Here is a 17,792-nt window from a genome sequence, read left to right as displayed (position 1 = left end):
TCACGTTTGAGTTTTTATAACTTTATGCATTCAAGTTGGAATTAAGAACCGGTACAGTTGTTATAGCTTTACGTATTAGAGGAATAGAGGCTAATGTTATGTATAATGAATCAACTCAAATCCCAGTTTTAAGTTTTAAAAAAAATACATACATTTAGCTTTAATGGAATAAGATAAGATTGTCTCTAGCAAAAGATAACATTCAAAAAATCATGAAAAACATAAAGAATTGAAGGAGAAAGGAGGTTTAAGTCATATACCGTTAATGAGATATTCCCCAGAAAAGATAAGATTCAGTAACCAACCAATTTTGATTAAATAAAAAATATATTTTGATAAATGCAAATAATTGAGAAACAATCATTCAAATGATATGCTATCATGAATTCTTTATCATCCTTTCGTTGTTCCTATTAAAGAATTTTCTATCTGCCTAGCATCTACTGTGTACTTGTGTATCTTCTGTACTTGAAAAAATGGTCCTTAAACCCTTTCTTAGAGAATAGCTTTACTGTGAGAGGCAGGAAAGCTGGTGTAAGAGCTGGAAACTTTTGAATTTAATCTTCTATTGGCCTGCAACATTCCAAATTTTTTATTAGATAAATGGACCTTAAGTCTTCGCGATATCCAAAGCAACTAGTGTACAGAATTTTTAAGAAACAGACATTACCACGAGGATATGGTATAAGATTGTGACAAGTTGTGTCACATGGGTATGGACAGTCTATTTCCTTGCTTCTTGTTCTGCTAAAATACCAATCACCAACTGCTTCTGCAATCGTCTGCAAAATACAGAATTTTAAGTGTGTTACTGACTTAGAAAATTCACTAGTTGTGAGTTTAAAGATCACTATTACTGTTCAGCCTATTTCCTTTGCTTCGAACTCTTGTTTGTCCTATAATACTAAACGCATGCTTGGTTCAATTGATTACCACTAGCCTATTATCGTGTTGAACAATGCAAAGCATAACAAAGTCTCATAGCAATTAATACCTTGTTGTTTATTCTTGGGGAATCATCTTCAAACCACGTATCTTGTGATTCACTTTGGCAGTGAGCAAAACATGAGTTTATGAACATTCCTCCTCTTCCCGAATAGATTGCAAAAGGTCTCAAAGTTGCAAGCATGTCGAGCCTAAAAGCTGAACAAAGTGCACTTAGTATAGTCAGCAAAACCGGTTTTGAACATGTATGAAGTAAAGTTTGTAGTTCTTTGACAAAATAGTGAAAATACTAACACACCGGGGTGATTTCAAAAACTGAATGGTTAATATGACAATTGAAAGAGGAACCTTGCAATATGGCGATTTGGAGTGGTGTGCATGCTGCTGGGTCCAACTTGCACTTGTTCCAGTGTCCATGCATATCAGCAGAAGGTGGCACCAATGTATGATGGAACTGTTGACATGAGAAGTTTTATTCATCCTACATTCTGCCAATGACATTAACTAAGATATGTACAAGTATAGTCTACAAAATATGTCCGGAATTCTTACTTGGAATACATCATAGGCGGAATTCAAGATAAAATAAGGAGTTGATATGTATCTCAACACATATTGTGGAAAGAAGCACTGCATGGAAACACTGGAAAATGTCAAATTCTTGTGTAGTTTTCCTGAGCTAATGATGCAAGTTAATGGGAAAAGAATAAACACACCAAGTCTGGAAAGAACAGCGTACTGGTGCAGTTTCTATTCAGGTTCTTCTCTACCCCCTGTTGCACACAACATACTCTATCAGATAAAGCTTTGCGTTTAAGGGAGTTGATATTGCCACCCAATTTGGGTGATATTACTTCAATACAAGCATATCTTTTTCAAAATTTAATCATATCAGAAGCATTATCAACATTAAATACCGTGCAAACTTTGATATCAAATGTGGTTCACGTTGTTGCTGAACTGCATGAAATATGTTTCCAAGTTGTTGCTTTGAAACCATTTAACTAATGCTGATTGCTTTAAGAATGCAATATGTTGATCATATTTATAGTAATTGGTAGATATATGCTTTATGCTTCGCTACTAGTACTATCTTTTCAGCTTAGAAGATAAAAATCTGATAGCATTGAATCAAATGTGCATAACCTTGAACCATCTATGTTTTTAGTTCTCTTGTCTAACTGACTGATTTGTGAAATTTTCCAGAACATAAGGAAAAATATATGACATGTTTATTGAAGTTTACCTGCAACGTAACAAGACTTTTGACAAAGTATCTCATAGTGTGGTTCAAACTCACATCTCTTCTGCAATAGGAGAAGGGGAAAGGGAAATGGAAATATTACCATTTGAATTTTGAAGAAATAATTACAGCTCAAGTTGGAATGACTAAAAAGCTAGACAAATCATACCCATCAAGAAAAAAACCGGCATCGCTCAAACATTTAACACTGGCATTTGTTGGCAAGTATTTGGCAAAGTTGTCACAATGGTGAAAGGTTGCTAAACCTCCAGCAGAACAGCCTGAAAGCAAAGCCTACACAAGAGACATAGTATATACTTCGTTTATTCTGGTTACTTGAAGTGCAAGTCATTTTTCTTCAATATATTTTGAAAGTAAATAAAAGCATGTGCCATCTCCAATGATGGTGTTGCATACCTTGCGTGCCTTTCCTAGACCTTTTGGTAGCAGATCATGAATGATAGCTTCCCAAATCTTTTGCCCTTTGAAATGAAGCCTTGTTGTCTGATTTTATCCAACCAAATGCCAACAGTTACGTTATTGAGCAAACTTGATCTTATAACGTAAGCAAGAAGACTCATGAAAATTGTTACTGTTAGCACCTTCCTCTTTTTATTTTACTGCAATTTTTGTTTTTCGTTTTCTCATTTAAGAAATCTGATTTTGTTCTGTTTTAACCAGAAATAGAAATGACTCACTTTCATTCCCTCTCATACCACAAATTAACTATCATATTGACACTACATTAGAGATCATTTTCTTCCCTGGTTTGCTGAGATACGATCCGAAGGAGACAGAGTATTAAAGGAAATTTCAAACCATGCCTATAAATAACGAATTTTCCTAGACAAATATTTAATTGACTATATATACATATAGTCAAAATTTTGTAATTCATAGTATTTGCTCACTGATTATCTTTTTAAAAGAAATTATAAGAAGCCATATTCATGTAAATTTGTGGTGAGACAATTACCCCATTATCGAAGATAGCGTCTCCAGTGAATGAAGCTCCATCACAATATCTCAGCTTAACACGGTTCCAATTGTAGAAGTCTGGTACACCAATCCCCAACATAATTAATATTAATTAACAAAAAAGATAAGAAAATCATATTTTATATTTTATCCACTTAAATAGTTAAGATTAGAAGCATGGCATTTCTAGTGCTACCGACAACTGAGGTGAAGCTAATGACTGAAGAATCGTGAAGAGAAGAAAGTATATAAAACAGTGACTTCATCTTTTACTTCCAAATTAACCACTAACGCCAAGAGTACATTGTGAATTATCATAATTTCACAGCCATGGACCACGAAGGCCATAGGCCATAGAAGAGTCCAACATTATTAATTGGATATCTTTTTGCAAGAGAAACCGTACCAATACTCATAGAGCCATGGCTTCAAAGTAAAAAATATAGTAAGAAAACAAACAATTCATGGGTGGCAGCTAGTGTTGTAATGTAGAGCAACAAGAGCACGTGAAAGAGAATGGAGGAACATGAACACTGTTGTTGTTTTGTTTGAGCTCAACTGGACTACTTTTGCATTGGGTTGACCTTGTCAGTGAGTCACAGATTATTATACAACACTATCAAAAATTCAAAATACAGCTGTGTGTACTGTATGTGCCACCAAAAGTATTAGCACTTCTTCTTGTCTGGTTATTAGAATAGTGTTACATGTATTTCCACATGCTTCTAAGTTCTAACCCCTTTTTTTTATCTATTTCCAACTTTTTAATTGAAGTTTTTAAGTTTTTCTTTTCTGAAAAGAGAAAAAAATATGAAATAAAGAGACGGGAGAATGAAAATGACCATCTAGAAGTGGATGCCTTAACGCAGTAAAAATATGATATTTTTTATCTAATAATAAGATGTTTATGATGGACGGTTTTAGTGTTTTACACACACTCTCTCTCTTGAAGATATGATTAGAAAGTAAGCATATTATTAAAGACAGGGGCATATATAAAAACTTGCAGAGAAGATGATAGCATCTAGTCTTAGGTAACTAGGTCTTAGACACATGGATGCATACAGAAGACTTGAATGTGGAGGACTCAATTGAGGTGCACATGATCTTTTATAACTCATATTTATATATGTGGAAAATAACAGACGATTAACTTAAAAAAAAATTGTTGATTAACCTAACTTTTTTTCTTTTTATTCTCTATGTGTAACAAAATATATATATATTCGTGGAGAAGTTGTTCCTTGAAAAGCTTATTAGCCAAGAAATAGAGATTTGATCAAAGAAGAGGTTAAAATAATCATAATAAATAAGAAGTTATAATGATGATGCTTGATTGTAAGAAGTTAAAATAATCATAATAAATAAATAAGTTGATATACCTGGATTTTGGGAGGCATTGCTGCTTAAAATACCAGAGAAGACTTCGAACTTGGTCATGTAACGTGTTGAGCCCCTGCGAGACTGTGCTCTCTCCAAGCATGATGGCAAATCATTGCACCACCCACCTCCCTGCCCCCCGCCATGCACCATATACATACACATAATCATGATTAATTATAAATGCAGAGCCAAAAAAAAATTTCTTTCATCAATTGGGATTAAGGATCCACCAACCCAATTACCTAACAGCAGTTCATTTCATTTCATCATCATTATTTTTTTTCTTTTTTCAGATCTATCTATTTTACTTTAGCTTGCACTCAAAGTTTGCTATTATTATGGAACTTTATTCTCCAAGTGCATGACATTTTGTGGGTCTACTAATGATTTCTAGTTTCTACTAGCTTCACCCTATTGAATCACATTGCTTTCATAACTTCCGAATTCGGCAATTGCAAATTGTCACGCATAGGTGGTAGCTCTTCATTGGCCCTGTATGTTTTCTACATTTAATTTCGCACAAATGAAACTTTTTTATGAGTACATAACTGAGTTTATGTAGAAGTAAACAAAAAAATGTAGGTAAACAAGGTAAGATTCTCCCTACCAAAAGATAAAAAAAAAAGTTGGTACAGCTGGATACATGCATGCTTTGTTCGTAAGAGTGGGTACATCATGTTAACAAAACATTGAGTCTTTCTCTTGTTGCCATGCGGTTTGGTTATTCTCTACTTGATAAACCCGAAAAAATTAAAGAAAAGTTTGATGGTTCCTATTCATGAATATAACTTTGGTTAGTCTCTCTACTATTATTATTTAGGTTTAGATCAAACCGTTCCATGTGAAGCGTTCGGAGGACAGGAATCAATGAATCATTAATAAAAAAACGTGACACCATGTGAGATTCCGAATGTTGGTATGTAAAAAAAAATATTCAACTTTTTATATTTATCATCTAAAAAATTATCAAAGTGACAAATTATATCTGAATGTACATACTTTTAAAACAAATAACATTAATGATATAAATATAAATTAATCACTTTAGGAATTAGGATTCTTTTCACATGACGGCTACGGTATATTTGAATCCAAAGTTTATTTATATACGGTAATAATAGAGAGATAATAATATAATTCAAAATTATTTTGTTTAATTTAATATTTATAATTACATATTTAATTTATTATCCGTAAAAGAATCCATGAAATAAGATAATAAAAATCTATGTCCAATTGAAAAGGAGCAGGTCATCATTCATGAGAATTGTTGGCGCGGGTAACTGAAAGAAAAGAAGTGCGCGCGCAAAACTCTATATAGACGACAGAAAAATCACTGTCGTATAGCTTTTTTTGGTCCTTACTCCTTAGTTGTATAGCATTTCGAAACCAACCATCATCGCCCTTGTTTGATTTCCCCAGAAACTAGAAGTAAAAAATCGCCACCCCTTTTTCAAACTCTACCGGTCTACCACAATTATTAAACCGTAAAACAAAGCAGCCTAGCGTTACTCAAATGAATGCTTTTCCACGTAAAATAACTTTCTATGAATAAATAATTTTTTGTTAGACTAAAAAAGACATAACTTTCATTTTCATTAATTACCTTATTTAAAATACTAAAATGTATTTTTATATGTAATTAATTGGTAGAATCTCATCTTGACTAGAAATATAATTACTATATAAAAATCTATAATCATTATATAATAGAATAATACGTGTCTCAGAGTATTTGAGCAATCTTTTTCCATAAATTAATTCGTTGAGTTTATTTGGACCCGATTTAATTCTAAATTTGGTTATAATAATTAGTATTTTTCTAATTTACAAACTAAACGCGATATGTTAACGATGAATAGTGTAGCATCGAAACTAACACACACGAATTAATCTCATCTAATATCATCTAAAAGCTCTTATGCTTGTAATAAAGCGAGATCTAAAAGTTTTTGGTTTAATAAAACAGTAGTGATAAGAACAGCACATTTAATTATTTATAGTTATTAATTGGTTATTATTAATCTTTTTAATAATGTAAAATTATATATTTTTTAATAGTTAAATATTGACTAAATTTTTACAAAAGTGTTGATTTTTAGATTTTTTAATGGATTATGCTACGTGTACATTAAAATTAGTCACCAAAGTTAATCACTAGTATAAAATACATGCTGAAATATAAATACATTATAAAAATAAATTAAAATACACATGTATTTATACACAAATATTTTGGTGGCTGATTTTAGTGTACAAATAATTTTTTTTTTTTAATAAAAAATGGTAGAAAATAAAGCAAGAGTTTGAAAAGGGGAGAGAGAGTTTGAAAAGGTGCACCTCGAACTGTAGAAGCCAGTTATTGAGTCCAGCTCCAAATCCCCTATGCAAGTGATAAGCCGGTAAACTCCCGTCCAAACAAACTAACGAAAAATAAGTTTTCAACTCTCAACCTCTTTATCAACAACAATACAAAATAAATAAATAAATAAATAAATTACAGAATTTTAGAAGGAAAAAGAAAAAAGCTTACGAGCACCGCCGGCACGAGCGTTCTTAACGAAAGTCATGTTCACCAGAAGCCTGTGTTGTTCTTCATTATCTTCTGAGACAACGCGCCATGGAGCTGCTACTGTCACTACACACAACAACACCAAAGCGACGAAGAAGATGTTCATCTCTCTCTCGCCGCTTGTGTATGTATGTTTATCTGGATTATTCAGTGATGGTGGATTTTAGAAGGAAGCGGAAAAACTGAAATGCACGTAATTGAGATTGAGATGGAGCTCAAGTAAAGTTAAACGTGAATATAGTGGCGTAATTGACAGGAGTAATAATGGATGCTACTTAGTTTAAAAAGCAACGTGGAAAAAGGTGTGAAGCGAGAAAGAAAGGGAATGGTGAAAGGAATGAAAAGAGAGAGTTTGGGTTTGCAGAAAAGAAAGGAGTGAGGGAGATAAGCAAAGCAGGGGAACGTGATCGAAATTAAGGTGCGCGCTGTCCTATTAACACTCCAATAATGCGTGCAAATTGTGGACTTCAATTTATATCATTCTCAACACACCTTTACCCAATTCCTTATTATATTTCACGTCTTAATATAATGCAAATAATTTTTCATTTTACTAATTATTTAAGATAAATTAAATTAGTGATTAATGATAGTTTAGATTACCGGTCAAATGAAGAATTTTTTTTTTTCAAATTATTACCAATAATGTTATGATGGAATATATTCCTATTTAGATATAAAGAACAACATATAGTATGATAGAGGCAGCAAAATAATATTGTGATCTAAATAATTTAATGCAATATTAGCAGCAAGGTAGATAGACATATACCAAACGTCCGCTAAGAAATTAGAAATACAGAATAGATGGAAGAGAAGCTTTTGGCAATGGGTAGTGTGTATGGTGGACCCACTGCATAAACAGAATTTGGACCAATATAGTTGTTGCCGTGGGGTTTTGTTTTTGCCCTTTTGGTAAGAAAGAATCTTCAGAAAATTGTTAGCGACTGACTTAACATTTCCATAAATAAACTTTTTTCTTAACGGCGCACACTCAATACATGCACCTCCACATGGCACAGACATACCTCTTCCAATTTCACATTAAAGACCATCAAGCCATCGCCAGTACATTTTTTATTTTCATCTTATGTAGTATTAATTCTTTAATTGTATACCTAAATTTAAGGATACATACTTCGATTGCATTCTAAAACTGGCCAAAAATTTCGCCTCCCTATTCTAAACTAATCGACTATTTTATAAATAATTTTACAGTATCAAAAATCACTTTGTTCTAATATATATGTGATATAAAAACTAAATATTTATCTTTTCACCTCGGCGACAATTAACTTTAAATTTAGATCCATCTTCAATTCCTCATATATACTATCGGAAGTTATCAATTTATCATTATCTATAAAACACGAATACTTCAATAATTTATAATATTTACTACATTTTGAATATAATACTCATTAATACTTGCACAATATACATATTTTTTGTGTACAACCATATCTTAATTTAAGGATACATAGTTGGATTGTATTCTAAAACTGGCCAAATAATTCGCCATCCTATTCTAAACTAATCGACTTTTTTATAAATAATTTTACAGTATCAGAACTTATTTTGTTTCTAATATATATGTGATATAGAAACTAAATATTTATCTTTTCACTTTGGAGACATTTAAATTTAAATTTAGATCCATCTTCAATTCCTCATATATACTATTTGAATTTATCATTATCTATAAAATATAGACACTTCAATGATTTATAATATTTACGTGTTTGATATATTTTGAATACAACACTCATCGATATTCATACGATACGCATATTTTCTGTATCCAACTATATTTTAATAAAAAATATTTTTTTAAATACACTTAAATACCATTACGTATAAGTGTATCTAATTTTATTTTTAATATATATTTTTTAAATAAATTTAAAAATAATATATATTATTAATTAATAAAATAAAAAATATTTTAATTGCTTTATATGATAAAAAATATTAAAATAATTAAAAAATTAACTTATATTTTAATATCAATAAATATCAAAATACCATTATAATTTATTTAAAAAATATTTTATATTTTACATATATAGTATTTTAGAAGAAGGAAAAGTATAGGAAGTCAAGTATCCACCAGCTAAGAATTGAACATTTCAATTAATAATGATTAATTTTAAATTATTTTTTCAAATTCAAAATTTGATTAATTAACATTAATGACATTTTTGAATCAAAACTTACCGTAATTTATTTTCATTTTTACTCACCATTCACCACACAAAACCACAAATCCTAATCCCTCTTCCCAATGCCCCACGCTACCGCGGTTTCATTCTCGCACTGCTAGCGTCGCCGCAGCACTGTCCTCGCACGTCATCGCTGGTCGTCCTTGCATCCTTCTCCGCCACCTCATATGTCGTTCGCGCAGGAAAGACAGCCACGATCGCACTTCTACTTCACCCTCCTCGTGTCCCATCGCGACTCTTCATCGCTTGCCTGATGCACCTTTGCCGCTCGCGACTCCCCATCGCTCGCCACTCGCACCCTACGACTCTCCATCCGTTGCGACGCAACTACCACCAGGTCCCATTCGCGATACGCGATCAACTACTCCGATCCATGGCGAGTCCTCCACTCGTCGCAACACGCCCCCGCGAGTCCCCCTACTGTCCACGCAATGCCGTCCAAGACATCATCGCTGGCCACCCTGCGGCTCTTCTTCTCCTCCTCCTATTTGGTTTTGAATGATTTTTTTAACTAGTTTTTTATGTTTTTTTTTTTTACATTCCGGATTATTCTTTTTATCAGTTTTGGATGATTCTTTTTCTTATGTTTTGTATGTTTTTTTCTTAGAATTTGGATGATTCTTTTTATTAGTTTTGAATGATTATTTTTCCTATGTTTTGTATGTTTTTCTTAGAATTTGGATAATTCTTTATCTTATGTTTTGGTGCTTTTTGTTTTTTGGAGTTTCGATTTTTTTTTTTAAAAGAGGAATTAGTGTTTGCGTAATAAATAGTAAAAGGTGAATTAGAGTAACAAGAGACAATTAATAATCATTAATTTTGTATCTTTAAAAAAAATAAATAACCACTAATTGATGATAATTAGTATAGAATATAATTAAAAAATTTTTGTTGACTTATTGTTGAAAATTTGTATGTATACGTGTCCTCTGTCTAGCCACTTAGTGGTTTTATAAGAATTTATTAAAAGAGTAACGAGATATACTATTTATATTGTTTGTCTTTTATGGAGTGAAATTCCACCCGGACCCCTAACACATTCACAAAAAAAAATTTTGTCCCTTAACGAAAACATCATCTCATTGCGACTCCTAACGATTAACTCTGTGAGACGTTCTGTCTTCTCCATTAATGTCTCCATCTAGAGTTAACGAATCTTACCTATATAGACCGGTAAGTTAATAATTTAATGGACAAATAGTTCTCTCTTCTTCTTTTTTTTTCCTCCTGTCCTCTATGCGAACCATAACACCGCCAAGCTAACTCTCCTCTCTCCTTCTCCTCAATTTTATTTTTCGGCCACCATCATCACCAACATCCACTACCATTCTCTGTTATCGCTGTACTAATTTACTGTCACCTTCTTTGCACCAACCTATTGCCACCTCCTTTCAATTGAGTAGTTTTATCTGTTTAAATACTTGAATTTGGTTTGAGATATAGTCTTACGAGTTGTCTTTTTCTAAATTTTGATGATTGAGTATAGATATTTATTTAAAGTATCAATTTTTATGTGAAAGAGTGATTTGGTGATTATGGAGTGCGTTGGTATTTTAATTTGTTCGATGTAAAGTTCTCTATTTGAGATGCAGATTTGGAATTTAGTGTGAAACCAAATGGAGACGGCCAAGTTAGTGAGAGAGGAATTGTGAGGATAAAGAGAAGAAAAGGGAGAGAAAGTAGTCATGGCTACACGGGATTGCCGATGGTGAACAAAGAAATAGGAGAAGCTAAGAGATATGATTTTCGGTCAAAAAGAAGAAGAATGATGACAGTAAAGTGGTACAACGAAAACAAAAAATGATGGTGGATGTTGGTGATAATAGTGGCCAAAAATAGTGGAGAAGAGAAAAAAAAATATAGAAAACGGTAGTAGATGTTGGTAATAATTAGAAGCCGAACTAAATTATACTTCTTCTATTAATAGAGACTTTGACAAAAAGGACAAAATATCTTACGGAAATAATGGATAGGGATCACGATAAGATTATACTTTCGTTAATTGAGAGGCGAAAAATAATTTCGTGAAATTATTAGAGAGTGCGATGAGATTTCACTATTCTTTATTTTTCTGTTTTTCATTTAATAATTAAATTAATGACATTTTCTGTTAAAATGAAGTAATGAACTAAGTATATTTACTTGTGTGATATATATTTATATTTGAAATATAATTCTAAAATAAGTTATTAACGAATATTTTTATTTTATATAAAATAATTTCATATATTTTTTTGTTATTTATACTAATGCCAAACAATCTATAAAATAAAAAATTCATAAAGTACTTATATTTAATAAAGAAAAAATATCGTATGCAATAAATAAATAACTCAATACCTATAAAAAAACAAACTAAAAATTTTAAAGTGGATTTTATATGTATTCACTAAATGTTGTTAAATTAATAATAATAATAATAATAATAATAATAATAATAATAATAATAATAATAATAAAATATAGATTTGAATAGTAAAAATTATATTATTAAAAACTATTAATAAATAAATCTCTAATTATTTAAATAAATTTAATAGACAAAAATAAAAATATATTATATTTAAATTATTGTATAAAAAAATCAATGATTATTTAGAAGATATATATAATATTCATAGATATATAAAAATAACTAAGGTAACTATTTAATGCATAACATTTTTTCAAAATATTTAAAAGAACATAAAATAAAATATTAAAATTATTGATTCACAAATATAAAAAAAAAAATCATGATAATTACTAAAAAAATATTAAATAAAATATTATAATTATTAATAGATTTCAACATAATTAATCTTTAAATATTAATTTGTATATAATTGATTACATAGAGAAACATTATAAGGTCAGCAGAATTTATTATTTTTTGTCAACAATTAGCTGGTAATATTTAAAAATATAGGCTAAATATATGTTATTGGATTACTAAACTAAAAAAATTGAATTAATAACTAAAAATACTAGTAAAAAATAATAAATTCTGCTGACTCTTAAACTCTTTTTGATTACATAATACTTTACTCAAAAATAGTTGAGAAAAAAAAACAGTATCCAAATTGGCTTCATAATGGGACACATAAGTATGTTTGGTTTTAAGATATATAATTCATTGTAGAATTAGAATTGTTTAATTAATGATATTGATGATTAATTTATTAAATTATAAGAAAAAATTATGATAATAATTACTAAAAATATATGAAATAAAATAATAAAATTATTGAAAAATATCAATATAAATATTTATTAAATGTTAATTTATATATAATACTTTTTAAAAAAAATATATACAAACTAGTATTATTAATACGTACCACGTCAGTATATTTAATGATAAAATGCAATCCATTATAATATAATATAATACTAATTAATTATTGATGATTGACCGATTAATATAAAAAAATTATGAAATAAAATATTATAATTATTAATAAATTTTAATATAAATAATAATTATTAAATACTAATTTATATATGATTGATTACATAATTTTTTAAAAGCTAATTGAAAAAAAAAATCTATGTTATCTGTCAATAGAATGATTATGATGAGGTGGTGGTTAGAACTTAGAAGAACGAATTTGTCAAGGATTCAAGTTTTGGAAATCAGAAGTCGCGTAAGTTGAAAAAAAAGAATAAATAAGTGGGGGATTATCTTCTGGTGGTTAAGCACTTTCTCTAAAAGTGGACTTATTGGCTGCTCTCATAGGGATAGAAAATGAAGAAAAAGAAAAGAGGCGTGGACTTTCGAGTCTAAGAATGTAATCATGGTAAATGGTAGGTCCATTTTGTTGGCCAACTTGTTCGTAATTGCGTCGCTTATTTTAGAGATAAGTAAGAAGCTGCAAGATTTTATTTTATTTGTTTTTTGGATTTTATATTAGATATCAATCATGTAAATATTAGTGTAATCCACTGAGTATCAAATATATATATAAATAATAAACAGACAAACATGTACAAAATAAAAGAAGTTATTATTGATTGGTGCAATGCATGCAAAGTGTGAGATATATAAGTTTGGTGGATATATATACATGTAGCATTATTTATTGAGTACCCCATATGATAAAATGGGTTACCCGGCCGGTTTAATTTGAATGCTATTTTAGCCATTTTAGAGGGTAGTACAGTAGACAACTTACTACTGTCCTCGTCAATTCAATATCCCTATCAAATTTCTATAACAAGCTGGGATCTAATAATCAATTTTTAAATTAAATAGTACATTTTGTAATAAGTTGTATGACAAACACTATCAACATTTAGAGTTCGAATCTCATCTTATATATGCAATAATTTATTAGTCAGCGACAAATTTTTAAATAAAATTCAGATTCATGACAAATTAGTCTCATTGGCCTGCTGAGTTTGAAAAATATCATGAAAAAAAAAATCTATGATGAGCAGACCGTACCATCAAACACTATTTATTGCACCACACTCATGAAAGTGATCTTTAGTTGCATTAAGTGAATGTTCCTGATTCTCTACTTAAAGCTTTTGCTTGGTTCAGAAGAGATTAGAACTTGTTACCATACAAAATAGAATTTTTGATGAAAACAAAGATCCACATATAGAAGCTAGCTAGCTAGATAGCATAACATAAATTAAAATCATATTACCTTATTTGCAACGAGACAAAATTATATATATGATGTAATGAGCTTTAAAATGGTGCCATCCTGCCATCACTTAATTAATAATATTTAATTCTATCTGGTTAAGAAAATGGAAACACAACTTAAATAATTCACTTATTAATTATAATATATTTGACAAAACGAAATTCAAACAAATATGGTTTATTTATAATCAAACTAACGAAATAAAATTTTATTGAACTGCAACATATAATTTACAAATTAAATTAAACTATATAATCCAATATTATTTCATCAAACAGCTAGTTATACATGTGTGAGAGTGAGAGATCAGAAAAGAGAAAGGGTTGAGAGCGAAATGCAATAGCAACGAAAATGGATCTCTAATAATAACTAATTGATAAGAACAAATATGAAGAATTGCAAGTTGATTGGAAAGGCCAAATCTTAAGTCAAACAACTTGAGAGCATCAACTAATTAAGTTAGCAGAAAGTTATATAGATGTTGTGGAAAGGAAAACATGTGGCAAGTGTAGCTACAGATTATTGGTTGATAACTTGATATACATGGACTATATCTACGTTAATTGGCCAATTTCATTTGAACACGCTAACTAGCTACATGATTAAAGACATAGCATGTAACATCCCGAATTTTTCTTTGAAATATTTTACCTTTGATTTATTTTATTATTATCCTACTCTCTAACTATATCAAAATTTTTACATTACTCTTTATTCCCTTTTTCTAAACCTAACCTTAATTTTATCTATACAAACCCTTTCATAACAAACACACACAGCTGCCCTCTCCTAACACACACATGGCTGAGGATGAAAGAAAGAAAAAGAGGAGAAGAAAGGAAGAAGAGGAGGAAGGAGGATGATGCCGGTGAGGGCCACGCCGTCGTCGCAGTTGGAAGTCACAGAGAGGCACGAAGAAAGAGATGATGCGTGAGAGAGAGAGAGCTTAAGACAGAGAAGGAGACCACAACGGAAAAGAGGGAGGAGGAGCTGTCTTTGCCGCCATCAAGTCGTCGTCATCGTCACTGCCACCAAGGAGCCCAAAGAGAAAGACTTTGTGAAAGGGGTAGGAGAACGCAATGGATCTCGTCGCCGAGAAGGGAGGTGATGGTGGTGGGTGTTGTCACCACCGCTGCCATTGATCGAGGTCGTCGCCGTTCCGGTTGAGGTCATCGTCGTCGCCAAACAGGGCAGAGAAGGAGGGCGCGAACGGGAGAAACAAAGGAGAGCTCTACTGGAGCTCGTCACAGAAATGTTGCTGCCTTCCACCACCCCAACACAGAGCCGGCCTTCTGTTTTTCCTCTTTCATTGCGGTTGCCTCCGTTGTAGGTGGAAGAGGTCACCAGAGAAGGGATTGTTTTGCTCTGCTTCTGCTTTTAGTCTTCCATTGGTTATTAGAGTCTCTAGGGCCATGAATGTTGCCGACTTGCCGCCGGAGTCGTCGAAATTGTTGCCGCCAGTAGCCACCACTGCTATACCTTTATATTGGTAAAACAAACCCCATTCTTCTTGTACTTAACATCTCTTTCTATTCATGTTTCGCTTTTATCTACTTTCTGTCTCGCTCCATTTTTATGCCCTTTTTCTCGATTAATTTGCTTTTGCTGTTGTTCGTTACGGGCTAGAAGTGGTAGCGATGTTGCTGGTGTTGTCGAGATTACATCCGCGACGTAGTCGTTGCTGCTGTTTGAATTGAAGTTGCTGCCATTGGCTCGATCCAAATTCTGTGTCCTTTTGTTCCATTCTATTCCAACGTTTCTCACATTTTAATTTGGCACTTCGGGTTTGGTCTCTTCGGTCCCTTAAGACCAAGTTGTGAGTAGACTTTACATTTATAATTGTTTGAATGTGCATCTATAATTATTTTGATCTATAATTAGTATGATCTTTGAACTATACTCACTATATTTGCCTTGAATGGTTTTAAATTGATTAGTATAATTGATTTATTTAAATAATTTGTTTTTACGAAGTTTATACTTTTGGAACTATACATGAGACTATATATATTTTTGAGGAAGTTTTGTATTATTCTAAAATGTTCGATTTTACTTGAAAATATGTTTTTGAAGCATTGAAGTATTTGTTAGTACTTACTTTAAAGATATTGTTAAATATGTTTGAAATTTCTTATGATTGAAGAAGTATGATTGGAAAGATTTTTGATGAGAAAGTATAATATGATTTGATTTGATTCGATATCTTATATATTTGAAAGATCAATGATTTGTTGTATTTGAAATTATATGTTTTGAATTGATTTGGGAGGCTCGTATTAAAAAAACATAGTTAACGGCGGTTATGAGATTAACTTAGATGCATCTAACTCAGACCCAGCTAGCAGGGGTGTTGCTAGCCTAACGTGTAGGCCACACGTTAGATCTGTTATTCTGTTAGGACACAGGAGAGGAAAGGGTTACCCTTAGAGGTGTAGCCGCCCAAGTGTGGATTTTTTATTTGATTTCTGTATGAGAATTTTCTTATTATTATTATTATTATTATTATTATTATTATTATTATTATTATTTTCTAATTAAAATTATTTTGATAATAATATTTATATGGTCTCATGTGGATTATAGATGTATTGTCTAGTCACTGAATTGCAAAACTCATACCTTTTTCTACAAATATTTTTCAGGAACAAATGCTTGACTATGGGAGATTTTTCTAATCAAGAGTCACGATCTGCAATAAGTATCTATTTTTTTTTGAATTCCTAAATGTGTATGCTCCATATGTCACAAGCAGGATCCAACCATTCTCAATTATTTTAATTTGGAAAAGTATGAGGAGCCAATGAAATATTTATACAATGTGTACAATAGAGGTTTATGGAGTATTAGAGATATAATCATTAATGTTACCTTTTTCTATCAGTTGAAACTTTTGGGATGAGTGGTATCATGACATGGTATTAGAGCGCTAGATCTGAAAGGTCAAGAGTTCGATCCTTGGTGAACCCTAAAATTAATTTAATTTTCCGGGAAGATGTTTATTATCCCTAGTACTCGGATGGTTATTCTAGATAGTATGAGGATGTTCATTTTGTAACTCAATAACCCATTGTACACATTGTACAAATAGTCCATTGTCTCCCTAGCGGGATCCTTTTAATTTTTGTTAAATATGTATAACTATTTATTTTAGAATAATTTGTAAAATATTTGTAATTTTCTTATTTAACTTATATTTGAGTTTATTAGGCTTGCTAGGGATTATTTTTCTAAGCGCCGGTTATGACTCATTTTGGGTCGTGACAAAGTGGTATCAGAGCTTAGGTTTAATCTGTGAATATAGAGCAAGTGTCCTATGATAGGATCACAATTGTATAAATAAAAGCGAGCCTATTTGTACAAATTGTGGCACTATCAAAAGCCCAAAGGAATTTTCTCTTTGTCCTCTATATCATTGTTGTCTTTTGATTATTGTGATCATGTGTCTTCTGCCGTTTCTTACTACTCCTATCCTTTTGTATCCAATCTCGACTTATCCTTACGTAAACTTTTTCGAACGTGTTTTAGTAATGGTTTCAGCTTTGGTTCTGGTTCGTGATTTCTCTTGTAGCTAGTTCTAATTTTTTCCGATTTTGTGGATATATGCCTTAATCTTTTCGTCTTCGTATTCTCAATGATTTCTTATGTCAAGATATCATGTATTATTTAGAAGATTCGATCGATATTTGCGATAAATTGCTACCTAATTTTCTTATAGAACAATATTTGAATTTATGAATTGCATGAATTTGCCGAGTTACTGATCGAAATGCTTTATTTTGAACTTGATAAGTGATATTAGAATTTTTCTTCTT

At 31.1% G+C, this 17,792-nt stretch overlaps 1 protein-coding gene across 1 annotated transcript; it reads right to left on the bottom strand.

Annotated features, from left to right (window-relative positions):
* Positions 1–269: 269 nt before the first annotated feature.
* Positions 270–7,549, bottom strand: LOC130947832 (pectin acetylesterase 9). Its single transcript, XM_057876553.1, has 13 exons — positions 7,083–7,549; positions 6,890–6,972; positions 4,549–4,678; positions 3,165–3,244; positions 2,606–2,692; positions 2,358–2,482; positions 2,192–2,252; positions 1,662–1,718; positions 1,498–1,575; positions 1,294–1,399; positions 995–1,143; positions 671–782; positions 270–573 (listed from the first exon to the last, which is right to left on the bottom strand). The coding sequence occupies exons 1-13, from the start codon at positions 7,225–7,227 to the stop codon at positions 566–568; spliced, it is 1,221 nt and encodes a 406-aa protein (XP_057732536.1). The 5' UTR covers positions 7,228–7,549; the 3' UTR covers positions 270–565.
* Positions 7,550–17,792: the final 10,243 nt, after the last annotated feature.

This window comes from Arachis stenosperma, chromosome 9 (assembly GCF_014773155.1).
Source record: "Arachis stenosperma cultivar V10309 chromosome 9, arast.V10309.gnm1.PFL2, whole genome shotgun sequence".
Classification (NCBI taxonomy): domain Eukaryota; kingdom Viridiplantae; phylum Streptophyta; class Magnoliopsida; order Fabales; family Fabaceae; genus Arachis; species Arachis stenosperma.
This window is presented reverse-complemented; position numbering and strand designations above follow the sequence as displayed.

Coding starts and splice junctions, on each gene's coding strand:
- LOC130947832 (XM_057876553.1), bottom strand. CDS start 7,227: ATGAACATCTTCTTCGTCGCTTTGGTGTTGTTGTGTGTAGTGACAGTA. Junction 2,253..2,357: donor GCCGGTTTTTTTCTTGATGG/GTATGATTTGTC, acceptor CTCCTATTGCAG/AAGAGATGTGAGTTTGAACC. Junction 1,144..1,293: donor CCAAATCGCCATATTGCAAG/GTTCCTCTTTCA, acceptor CACTTTGTTCAG/CTTTTAGGCTCGACATGCTT.